Raw genomic sequence first — 13,280 nt, forward strand, 5'->3', positions numbered from 1 at the left:
ACCCCCGTTTACCCAATCTGTTTTGTCTTATTAATGTCCTGTCCCCAGCAAAAAGTGTACATGCAGGTTATGCTGTTATATCGTCCCTACCAATATTGAGACCAAACCTAAGGCCTTGTGACTACGTCATCAGCAGAGATTCTGAGAGAATGGAAGTAACAGAAAGGCAGAGAAATGGACATCCTTGACTGTTTTTTTTAGAGATTTAACATCCACCTCTTTTTAAGGAAAAGTGCAAAAAGTGTAATATTATGTGCGAGCAAAGCATTGTAAAATAGCAACATTAAAAAGCTCGACATGCACAATCAAACGTTCTGAAAAACACAGCATTTGCTGGATAGGAAAAAAAAAACTTTTGAGAACCTGTCATTTTAAAATGCCATTTTGTTATTTCATGATATGGGAATTTTGAATCGGTAAAAGAGGTTCTCATGGAGCATTTAATGAAGAAATCTCATTAGACAGTTTTCACTTTGTGAACGTTTTTGCCTTTTTTTGCCGGAATCTCTCTGTGCGACTTCTGATTCATTTTTCTTTGCCAGGTCACATATGCCACCAAATTTCATACAAATACACAAGACTCCTTGAGAAATCTTGAGTTTTCATCATATGTCTTGTTAGAGCTACAAGACTCAGTAGCAGTTGACACTTGAGCTCTGGTCAATGCACGAGTTTTTTTTTTCCTTTTTTTTAAATAAGTTTTTAAAGGATAATAAGATCTCTAGAACAGATGTAAGCTGTCGTCAGGAGGGGGAAACGAGGGGCAAGAGTTTTGGCACGGGGTTCCGTGTTCATGCGTGTGTTCGATGCTCGCTCGGACACATTTGGACGAGGTTTGAATGTCCCCTCTGTGCCAGGGCTACATCTGTGGAAGAGTGGTGCAGGTGGGGAGCCTGAAAACACAGGAGGGAGCAGCAGGAGGGGAAAGCGAGAGAGGGGGGTGTGCTGCGGCAGCCGAGCAGAGCTGTGGAGCGGGGGGAGAGTCGGGGCGGGGGATGCAGATTGCTTCCATGTGTGTAGAGAGGACGGCAGAGGAGAGTTGGCTGCAGGCAGGTGCGGTTAGCCCCTAATGAGAAAAGTTGTGTTGGTGATGGAGGAGGCCCAAGACACGGCAGCCCAGCGGCAGAGCGCAGCCAAGGCGAAAACCACAATGTAGAGCGCGAGTGGCCTCACACGCTGCCCTAATACACACTGTGGGGCCTTGTGGAGATAAATCAACACTGATCCAGCTCTAACTAACTGGCGCTGTTTACTTTCACGGCAGGGAAACTACCGAAGGAACAGAAACTGTAACCAGTACTGAAACTTAAGGCCTTCGTATGAGTACAAAATGAATCAATGTAGGTGGGCGAGGACCAATATCCAGCCCATTATAATACACCCCTGCGGGCATTTCACAGCAATGTCTTGGATGTGGAAAGCTATGATGTCAATTCAAACAAGCACCGTGTCTGAGCTAATCATTCTGGTTGAGAAAAGTGCTGTGAACACATCAAAATCAATGCAGACGCCATTGAAACACCAGTGAAATGAGAACATTCAGTCCTTTGAAGCAGATCACAAAGAATTTGATCCAATTCATAACAGCTAGCCCTCAAGCCGCTGTTTTCAAGGTAGCTGAGTAAAAACGCCACAAAATAGTATCAAGTTGATAAGGAAGTTGTGGATAAGCTGCCTCCCAAACCATTGCTGCATTCAATTTTCCAAATTGATTGAAAATTATATATTGATATTTATTCAAATCATAATTTATGATTTAATATTCATTATCTACTATAGATAATTAATATTTGTTCACCTATGGATTTGTGTGATTTATGAAGACAGCCAGAACAATTAAATGCTCTTCCATTAGATGGCAGAAGATACAATTATGAAGACATAAGCCCCTTTCCCAAACATATCCCGGTAAATTCCCGTGTAAAGTGACGCGATTTTATAACTCGGACATTACGTCATTTTTGGTCGATATCGGCTGTCACAATCATGTTTTGTTGGTTTTGGACCGGTTGTGGAGGCGGTCCCGACGTCATAACTGCAGCCAGTTCAAACTCATCAAGATTGTATTTAAGCCCAGGTGATCCAAGAGAAGGGTGTCGAGATATTAACTTGCTGGGCGCCATTCGACACCTTGTACTCTCGAATTTCGTGCAATTTCTAGCTTGTTTGTCTGCTACTCTTGTTATGAAATCCCTTTCGTTGTGCTGGTATTTGAGTGTATTTGTTTTGTTGTCTTATCGGCTCTCTGCCTACCGCTTAGGTTAGTATTATTGATCCCCGTTGACCTACTGTCACGGACCCGTTATGTTATTCCCCGTTTTCCGCGATCGTGTGTATTTTTTGTTTGTATTTAATAAACCCTTGAACACGTCCTTCAGTTGTTTTTTGCTTTGAGGTATAGCATTGTTTCCGCAGTTGCAGACCCTAACATCGGCAAAAAAATAAACCACACATTTCCAAAGATGGACGATGGACTCTTCTCGGCTCTCCGATCCAGTAACAATTTAATTTCGTTATATTATCAGTTTAATTGAGCTATTTCCAGCTTAGTATGTTGATAATTGCGATGTTTGTTTACCCCTTTTTGTCTTACTGCGAAGAAAGAGGAAGTAACGATCGGCCCGCCATGATATTTACGTCATTAACCAACGTGCTCTGACCCGGGAAATTAACGCTTGCTTTTACATACGCCTCGTCCCTGGAAAGTCCCGGACTTTATACTAAGACGCGACCCGTTAAATGTCCGCGTTATCTTCGTGTCAGTCGACCCGGGAAATTGCTTTCACATACAAGTCCTGCCGGTTTAAATCCAGGGATTTAAACGGTGTTCTGGCTTATATTAAAGTGGCCACACAGCGTACCTTAAGAGAGACGCGACAAATTTTTGCAGGATTTTTTTTTTCTGTCTTGAGTTTAGAACAATAAATGGTGGCAGTGAACAAATCTTGTTAAAAAAAAAAAAGGCAATATGTAGTTTCATTCTATATATTGATCCCCACATGAAGTTTAAACAATAATATAATAGAATCACGTTTTTTTAACCAATCTAAACAACTTAGTAAAATTAGCTAGTTTAATGCCTAACACACAATGGACATCACCTTGGACTCATACGTAAATGAGGGAAAGAACAATAGGCGAGTATGTATTTCTCTCTCAGTTACACTTTATTTGTGTATTATGTAAGTCCATTTGATTTTTTCCTTTGGTAGCTAAGGGGCAGTTTACATGGCGACTCTGCGACACAAAGACGCAATGACTGAGTAGTGGAATGGCCTCGCGTGCATATGGTGTCGGCGAAGACGGAAGACGAAAAATTCTGAATCCTGCCTCCAAAAAGGAAGAATTCGATTGCGGGGGATTCAGAGGGGCTTGCTACGCATGCATATCAAAGGCTCCCGCGGCGCGAGACCGCGCCGATAACGTCAGCACTCGTCCACGTCATATTGGGCGTGCGCAGCAGTGCTATTAAACATTAAAAACAGCAAATATGGCGGAATGTCAGCTTTAATTTACTGTTTTAATAATATTTTTCAATTAAATATGTTGAATGTTTTCATTTTTGTGCCTTTTTGAACAAAAGCAAAATGCCATTGCTTCGAGTGGGCGGGCATATTTTTTTTCCGGGTTGAGGAGCTTGGTGGGGTCAAAGTGCATCATTAGCTGTCACCTTTTAAATCTGCACTGCCCCCTACGGCTTGGCATGAATACTACATCGTTTTCATGCGGAATTGCGATATTGTTTGAATGGAGACGGGTCCATATAAATGCAAATTTGAAATTTTTCGTATTCTCGGAGAGTCACCATGTAACTGGACCCTAAGACACACAAACCAGAAGCCTCATAATAACCATTGAAGTACTAGCATAAAATCTTGACATTTAGCTGTCATAATCATCTCAAGGCACCACTACCACTAACACTTCTACAACTGGCCGCACTTACACTGCATGTTACTTGCTATTTTGAAATATAGTACAATTGAGGACAATTTTAAGTCCAATCAGGTATAATTAGTTAACAGTGTACAAAGGGAAAAAAAAGAAACATTGGCAGATATCTCACACATTTGATGCATTTCACTTATGACAGTTTCCAACTCATGTTATACAAGCTTCGGTGTAGCTTTGATGTTTGCGCTATAATTCCAGGCTAAGTGTTTTGAGAGCTCCACATCTTTCTGATTTGTTTTGACATATGACATAAGCTCGAAAACATGCTACCGAACCCTACAGCTTTTAAATGGAATAGCAGCGATCTGAACGTTTAGCGTGAGCAGTCACATCGTGTTTTTCAGACAAAGCTGTAAGTATGAGCACATCAATTGTCAGCTTTGACTTTCCCTGTAGTGGGAATTAAAAAAAAAAAAAAAAAACGACATTTTTGAAATTATGTTGAAAACCTTTGATGTATGGATCGTATGTGATGAACTAGAAATAATTAAATAAATGGCGTAGGAATACATTGTCAAGCAGCAAATAAAGACAGACTCAGTTACTCCAAAGTACATACAGGTTTTAATTAGTTTGTTATTCATTCCCTAAATGTGTTTTATCATTATGCAAATATTTTATGATATATCATGATTTTATCATTTGTGCATGGCATGTAAGTGAAAGCTGCATTTTCTCATCCACTTCATTCTAAAATAAAGCTATCTTAGGTTTTGTAGCTTGTCCTTCAAAAAGTGTGAAAAGAAGGGCGCGTTTGAAAGCCCTATCCAATTAGGGCAGCCTTTGAATGTAGCCTCTTGAATTGGGTCATAACTAATGATATCCCCATTGCTGTGAAAGACCCGCTTGTCCTTTCAAAAGCCACGTTGGCACATTTGATTGAGACAAGTGTGACAGTGTGCATGCTTGAAACGAGTGATGAGGAGACACAGGCGACGGAGGTGGACGGGCGGGTGTTAGTGGAATGAGGGAGGCTGGCAGGGTACCTGAGTCTGCTGGGGGATATTCAGAAAGTTGTCCCGTGTTCCGATGCCGACAAACCGGTTGGGAGCTGTGGAGCCTGGCGTGGAGTATGCTACAAACAGAGAGAGACAAGTGTGTACATGCTTTTACACAAACACATACACACTGAGCTCACACTAGATTTTGATGCTCTCATCAGCATTATTTGAAAAATTTTGTCAGTTCAAGTGCATGTCAATAGATCGCTGTCAAATGAACTATTGGGAAAAGACAGTAAGGGCCGGTGAGACTGATGTGCTCTTAGTCATACGGATGATTTGTTCATGTTGCGGGCAACTTAATTGTTATTTGCCTTCACTTAGCCATGTAATCTGCGGTTACACAGGGGATGTAGAGTCTGTAATGAAGAGTGCTAACATGGGGAAGCGATTCCAAATAAGTCACTAATGATCCTCAGCAGCCCCTGGGCCCGTAATCATACAAAACCACTGAGGACCCACTGTTGACATAATAATAGGGTGACCAACAGAAGAACCGGATTCAACACCGGTGGCAACCGTTTACATTTAGCAGCTTGATGAGGAGCTTGTGACACCAGGTGCTGATGTCACAGGATCAAATTTAGGGCAGTTGTGTTCAATGGACTCCAGCGAGGCTGAGTGGAACTGACTAAGGGTGCGGATGGCAGGGTGGGGGTTACCAGTGACAGGGTGTGACAGACAGTGAATGGGCATATGTTCAAAACCACAGTTGTGATGTCTTTAAGAAGTAGAGGTGGAAAGAAAACCACATTTCCCAACAGCCACTGGAGTGAGAAACCAAAAGGGTGTTGAGGGGTGCTATTTATTTATATATCAATATAAATAAATAATAAAGTGACATGTCAATTGGAGAGAAAAGAGAACGGGGGGAAGTGTGTGTGGGGGATGACAGGAAAGAAGGAGAGAAAATCAAAACAAAACAGATGAGAAGGTGCCCCGGTTGCTCCGTCCGGCGCCCCCTCCTGGAGTGCCTCTCCCATGGCCCGACTCTTTCACTGCACCTGTGTGAGTGCAACCAAGCAACACCCCAAGACTCCTCTCCCTTGCTCCCCCAGTGAGTGACTAAACCTCATCATTGATGCTTAAGTTTTTCTCCATATATCGTGATTTTCATGTTGTTTGTTTCTCTTAATTATTGGGAGATCTGTGTGAAACTACCACGGGGATTGGGTGCGCTAAATTAGGACGCGATGGTCTTTAGTTTTCTTTTTATCTTGTTTTTTTTTGGAGTCCACGCCAACTGCCCTAATTTTGCTCCCCTACAAAGGAAAGAAAAGAGAAACAAAGGGGAAAAGAACTGAGAATAAATCAAATAAAGTAAAAATAAATAAATAAAAAAGAGAGAAAGGGGCGTATTGCCTTTGTCAGGCAGACATGCATGGCCTGTGTCGATCAAAAGCGTTCTGGCTACAGAAGCAACGTGCACGGGGGCCCAACACTGCTCTTCTCTGTCCCCACCCCACAAACAAACTACACAACCCAACCAAGCCAACGGGAAGAGGGGGGGAGACCACACTGCCTCTTGCGGTGCTAGCATGAAAATCAACACTAGAGAGCGAGAGAAGCTAGAATACAAGTAGGGTAGGGTATGAACGCAGACACGAGCAGAGAAATAGAGGCTGAAGGTCAGAGCGAAGGAGTGAGAGGAAGGGATACAGAAGTGATGGAAAGAAAACCTCCGGTATGGCGAAGGCGTGGCGTCTAATCACTTTGGACCTAACAATGGTTCACTAGAGTCCTTCAATTGGGGTAACTCCAGGGGCTGCTGAGATTTGGAGCAGATTGCCGTTTTAATGGAAGCAGCTCAAGGCCAGACTACGGAAAACTACTGGAGTAGCCATTGTAGTAATCCTGAATATGTGCATAGTCATGTGCTATTCTAAGTACAAATCCAGTTTTGTCACTATCGCACATAAATTCTCGGACTCCTACATGCCAATTGAGGGAAATGAAGTGGCATAAAATAGGCTCTTTCACAGAAACTGTTACATTTTGGTTTGGGCTGGCATCTACGATAATTCTGGGGACACTGGGGAAGTAATGGGGGTTTGTGGAGGGGAGTGGGAGTGACTTACACGGAGATGCGGGTGAGCTGAGTCCACCGTCGGTGGGCGTGCTGATGGTTTTAGAGTCGGGCATAGGGAGGGGCACAGGGCGTGCCACCGGGGGTGGCGGGGGCAACAGGAAGGAGCCCGGCATTTTGCTCTGGCCACCTCCATTAGGCTGCAGACGGACCATATAGACAGGGTGAGCAGGTCGTGACGCACCCCCTCCGACATCACGTAGGGGAGTCAGGCACACCACACAAGAGTGACATCTAACACGTACCCACTGACACATAGATGGCAACAGCAAACACACAAGTACACACTATACACACTGGAGTAGCGCAACAAAGAAACACACTCACAAACACAACCTAACTGTAAAATAACAACAGCCTGACGAAAAAGAATGGATTATGTAAGAAAAGACAAAAAGGTACAGAACATATTTTCACAAGGGAAGAAGTAGACAGTGTTTTCACTGTGCAATGATACAGTTGAATTAATTAATGATGTCAAAATGTGCAGAGGTTGTGGAAATGTGTATGCTAATTCAGATACCACAGAGTTCCCGAGTCAAAACATGAAGGCCAAGTTTACAGTATCGGTGTACAGTTAAGGCAACACCATTTTGTTCATGTACTGTATATTACAGCGGCAGTTCTCATAATGAGGTTCATGAATCGTAACATTGATGCTTGCGAAATTATTTTGCATTATTTATATATATTTATTAAGGGTGTTCCAAAAAATTGATTATTAGATGCATTGCGATTCGACACGTGACGATTCGATTACGATTCATAAATGTTCAAAAATGATGATTTTCCCTAATAACGTTTATGACAGCCACTAGTAGCGGAAAGAAATTCAAGACACGTCTGCCACCCGGACACCTTTAACTGACGCATGCACAACGTTGGATGTGAAGAGAATTCCACCGGCCGCCAGGGGGCAGTGCCTTCCTTTAAGAACGTTACTCCTACTAGTAGGGGGAGAGTGAGTAGTTGGGAAGAGATACTGTAGTTCGTTTCTCCTTGCCTTTAAGTTGTCCAGCAGTAGGTTCAAGTCGTGTTAATTGGAAAAAGTCCCTACTGTTTTGCTAAGTCCCGTGTCTGTCTATCAGAGGTGAGTACGTGAACCCTATTGTACTATTTAGCTTTTATTGTTGTTGTTTTTGAGAAGTTGCTAGTTAGCGCCAAGCGCTATGCTAATAAGTGCGTTGTTTGGTGGTGTACAAAAGATACACCAGATGCAGAACGTTTAAAACCAGGATTAAGTACAGCTGTAACACTACAAACATGTGGAGTAGTACAGAAATCTGTAAAAACAAACTATATTGGTTAAAAGAAGTCTTACTTCTAAGGACACTTTGTTTGTTTCCAGAAAATGATGAATTCATTCCACCAGTGTAAATGTTTTTGTATTGTTTAGAGAAATAAGTACTGCCTCTGAAAATGCTAAGGTTTTTGCACCTTCTTGTTCTATAGGCATGTTGAGAAATAAATACTGCCTTTAAAATGGTTAATGTTTTTGCACTTTTTTGTTAAAAAACAAAACAAAACAAAAAACAAAAGCAGTTTAAGGGCAGCTTTTTGTTGTATGGGCATGTTTCCATCGTTCCTGTTGAATCATTAGGATATTTTAAATAAATAATGGACATAAATTTGTTTAGCTACTTTGTTAATTAGTAATGTATAATGCACCAATAAACCTGACAACTGTAATCATCGTCAATACCGTGATCATCATTCAATAATCGAATCAGAGCGCCCTGAATCGTAATCGAATCGAATCGTGGGGGGGGGCCAAGATGACACACCCCTAATAGTTATATAAAAAAGTGCATACAGGAATCAGAGTGCCAATCAAACAAACCAAACCAACGCACTCACGCTACCCTACCTAGACAAACTAATTTAATTTCACAGCAGAAGCATTAAAAGAGCCACATGCAGCTCTAAAGCCTCAGCTTAGAGGCCCTTGATTAGACCTCCATCATTGTTAATGGCACTGAAAATGGTAAACATGCCAGGATTATTTAAGGTGAGTATACTCATGGCATTTAAGGGATTCACATGATAGTTACTGTATGTTTAATCGGTGTTATGTTTTTGAGGGGGTCTTTGGAAAATAAGGTCCTTCGTAGAGTGCAAATGTGAGAACCCCTGTATCACAGGACATGTAAGTACCCTGCATAAAAAAAATACCCGTCACTTTCGCTCCTCATCTTAATCCTGCAGTATGTTTGGTGCAGAAAATACGACATTCCCCGTGAGAGATTTCGTATCATTGTTCAGACCCCTGTCGCCTCACGTAGAATGACAGCTGGAATGCGACTGTATTTTTCCAAACGTTTCCATGGCCGTTTATGGAGCGCTTCTAAACAAAGTTAAATTTGACCCTCTGTGGGTTTGCCGCTAACTCAGCCTGATCTTTTTCTCTTGCATGAACTGCATTTACTGCATCCTCCCATGACACAGTGGGGTCACAGCGGCTCTGACCACAACACCAGCCCTGGCATCCGGTTCAAGGACTAGGTCGTCGTTGAAAAAAAAAGTAGTTCTCGCTCGTTCTTTTTTTTCCCTCTACCTTACAATATCTCTACATAATGCATGTGTTTTTGTTGCAAACTCTGAAACATAAGGTATGTTTCGCTTGATTCTGGGCTGTGTGAAAACTAATGAAAAAACAATGACGTCTAAATGATCCTCTTTCACACTGCGCTGTAATAATGACTGAAAACACAGGAAGACTATACATAATATGCTTGTCCTGGAAAGAAAAAAAAAAGATTCACTTCTGATATTGTTATATTTCTTTGATTGATAAACAAGCAATTATTCGATTGTTTTGTTTTTTTCAAAATATTTTTGACGTGAGAGTATTACTGTACTAATATGTTGAGCAGAACAATGCTGCCTGGAGAGATAGTGCCACACGAGAGGTCGACTTGGGCAAAACTCAATGTTCCATACCTGACGTCATGTTCTACTTTGTTGGACAGGTTATTCATGGATATCACATCAACAGTGCCTCTGCTTGTGGCAGCCAACCAGCCCCCCACCTCCACACACGCATTCAAGTTCATCAATATACTGTACGTTTGAACAATTGCAAATCAATTCCTCCATTTTTTATTTTGTAAAGCTTCCACTAGCACCGGTTTTCATGTGTTTCAGCTCCAAATCAATCTTGCAACTCAATGGTTTCGACTGATAGATAATACAATTCTTAATTCCCTTTCTCCATAGTTTTTCCTCAGTGCTAGCCCATCCGTCTTCTTGCTTATAGCCTTCATTGTTTATTTATCCCATTGCCCCCTTCACTCACCTGTGCGCTCGGCTGTCCTGTGCCGTCAGTGCACACAAACTGCACAAACTCCTTTAGCGGGTCCTGGTGGTGGTGGTAGCGTATGGTTGGGTGGGTGAAATAAGGGCTGGATTGCTGGATGATTGAAGAGGAGGGGAAGTGCAGGGCTGAAGCTGAGGCACGGGGGCTCCCTGCAGAGATGACCAGGAAGCGCACAGGAACAGGATGGAAAATATCAGCGAGAGTCATGTTAAACTACAATGAGACATTCTATTGTTACAGAAGAGATAACAAACACACAGTACAGTATATTCCTTGCAAACCCATAATAAGACATACGCTTTAACTAAGCAGTGGCCATTATGTATAATTTTGTCACGCTGGCCTATAATTGTCCCGACACAGAAAATAGCCGTGACGTTCTTCTGTGGTAGGCTATTGTGCAACATCTGGCCCTACTCACTTCATACATTGGCTGAATAAAGCTTCATGTACTGTGCATGCCTGCCATCTTTTCCCATGCAAACACATATTCCTCACTCTCTGTATATTTGTAAATTTTTGCTGCCTCACAAAACCACAGAAAGGAAAGAACCACATACAAACACACACTTTGTGTGATTTTTCCCACTTTTTGATTGGTTGTCAGTGAGGTGTAATCAATCAACGGCATAGACTGGCGGTGCGGTTTTCCTCTGTAGCTTGGAGCTTGTCAGAGGATCTCCCCTCTGCTCCCAAATGGCCACAAAACACCTCCTGAGACATTCATCAACCAGCCAGCCATATACACACACAGAAGCACACTAGCCTCCACTGTCTGTCTGGTCGGCTACAATTCTATGGCGTTGGTAATTTGGCAAGGCGAAGTAGAGCGACAAGCTGCTAGGTGAGGGGAGCCTGGCAAACAAGCATCTGTGATTCTGTCTGTCACCTACTGTCTCTTGTGTGCTGCAACTCACAATGGCTGACAGCGCAAGTTAGCCAAACTTTCTGGCTTTGTTGGATTCTCGCACTGGTGGAAAGTAATGAAGTATAAACTAGGGATGTTCCAATCATTCATTTTTTTCTTTGTGAGTGTTAGTCACCTGATTTCCAATCTTATACCTCGTAAACAAAGCTATCTCACCATTATAGCCATATAAAAGGGTACCTCGCAGTAACTTCACATTCATAAATCTCTCTCTTTTGTGTGCAAGTCGGTTGGACAGCACAAAATAAGGCTGAAAAACAAATTACATTAAAACAGGTTCTTGCACCATTTTAAAAGTCAAATTTAATGCTTCTTAAGACGTTAAAAATAGGATTTAAGACCAAAACATGTCACGACAATTTCGGACTAACTTTATTTTACTATAACCACAGAACTACTGCCACAGACCAATGGTGTTTTCCCCCTCTCGTGTGCGACTCGACAGCTTTGATTCCCATTGTCCCTGACAAAAAGGTCTTTTTGCAAGACTTTGCACTGGATACTGTTGTTATTTTCACCAGGGGCCAATCACCTCTTAAATAAAACATTTTCCATCTATTTTAATTAAATTTACACTTCCCCATCTCTGCATATTCCCGCTCACCTCTACAACAGCAAATAACCAGAAAATGGCGTCATGGCGACAACTGAAGTCGCTGAGATACGCCGAGGTTGGGAACAACGTGCCGTATAACCAGGGGTGCACATAATTCTTTTGCCCAGGTTCTCAGAGGAGGACCTGGAGATGTGACTTGGTCCTCATTGAGCTTGAGAGCCGACCCGCCTGATGCGATAAATTTATGACGAGCTTTACTTAGAGCCAATTAACTTTTATTAATTATATTAACAATTAATGCTTGATTAACATCAACTGGCACAACAAAATTACCATTACTTTGAAGTGCAATGTAAAGAAGTAAAGAGCACCAATTCAAAATAAAGGGCATTATGCGGCTCCCACATTAACTCCGAGCCTTTTTAAAAGTGGGATGTCCTCCTCATAAGACCTCATTGAACATGCATGTTTAGCTTTGTAAAATGTGAGCAAAAACACGTTTGTCAGTGCATGTCGCTGTTCATTACCTTTATTCCGCCCTATTCCGCCACTGGTCCATAGGGCGAGTGGGGTCCTGTTTGACATCGATAGTTTGCTTAATTGCCACATGCTCTGTTTTTTTCGTGCTTTTCAAAGTTTGGATGGCTGAAATTCTTTGACCCTACATAAAATGCGCTGCTCTTATCGGCGACATTGGGATTCTCACGGCACATTTTGTACCGCATTTCCGTGCGAGCATCATTTGCTTCTAGCCATGGTACCTCCTGTAGCCACTTTTCAGCTAAAGTCCTTTTTTTCGGTAGCTCCGGTGACGTCTCTGTCGTCTGTCTGTCTTTTGACGGGGGAACACGGAAGTAATTACTCAGTGTGGCCTGCCTCTTCGACATTTTGAGAAGTTATTTTCTCGTGTCCGTCGCAAATACAGTGGTCAGCCATCGGTACGCAAAAGCGTATGGAAGCCGTTGAGGGCCAGCGCGTTTGTCTACGTCCAGTACGCATGCGCGCATGCGGACCACTTATGTGCACCCCTGCTTATAACACATATTATTCCCAAACTCTCATATTTTAGTACACAACCATTGATAAAACTAATACACACCATTAGAAGTTCTACGGTATACTACAGTGATAACACTGGCATTAATCGTATTTTTGGGAAATTTAATAACTACTGCAATTTTTCATTAAATTTAAGACCTTGATTATCCAGATTTGAAATGTATATACAGTATATAACGTACTGTATATAGAGTGATCCCTCGTTTTTCACGGTTATTGGGGACCAGAACCCGCGATGATAAGTGAAAAACCGCGAAGTAGCGCTCCCCCACCCTGTTTTTGTGTGTGTTGACTGTATTTATCCAGATTTAGCATTGGAAAGAGAAATATAAGACATTTTTCACTTTTTTTCCACAAAGTATAATTAAAAAAAAAACAAA

The 13,280-nt window shown here is 42.1% G+C and overlaps 1 protein-coding gene across 14 annotated transcripts in view; it reads right to left on the minus strand.

The window, feature by feature from the left end:
- nfixa (nuclear factor I/Xa) overlaps window positions 1-13,280 on the minus strand; it is a 235,507-nt gene that overhangs the window by 11,790 nt on the left and 210,437 nt on the right. For 9 of the 14 annotated variants that reach the window (XM_057842729.1, XM_057842724.1, XM_057842732.1 and 6 more), the window contains 3 exons: window positions 10,337-10,506; window positions 7,034-7,181; window positions 4,941-5,029 (listed from right to left, as the gene is read on the minus strand). In XM_057842729.1, coding sequence (XP_057698712.1) covers window positions 4,941-5,029; window positions 7,034-7,181; window positions 10,337-10,506 — 407 coding nt within the window. The remainder of the gene's footprint in view (window positions 1-4,940; window positions 5,030-7,033; window positions 7,182-10,336; window positions 10,507-13,280) is intronic. The other 5 variants (XM_057842735.1, XM_057842734.1, XM_057842736.1 and 2 more) reach the window with 2 other exon arrangements.

The sequence above is a fragment of the Corythoichthys intestinalis genome, chromosome 8, assembly GCF_030265065.1.
Source record: "Corythoichthys intestinalis isolate RoL2023-P3 chromosome 8, ASM3026506v1, whole genome shotgun sequence".
Classification (NCBI taxonomy): domain Eukaryota; kingdom Metazoa; phylum Chordata; class Actinopteri; order Syngnathiformes; family Syngnathidae; genus Corythoichthys; species Corythoichthys intestinalis.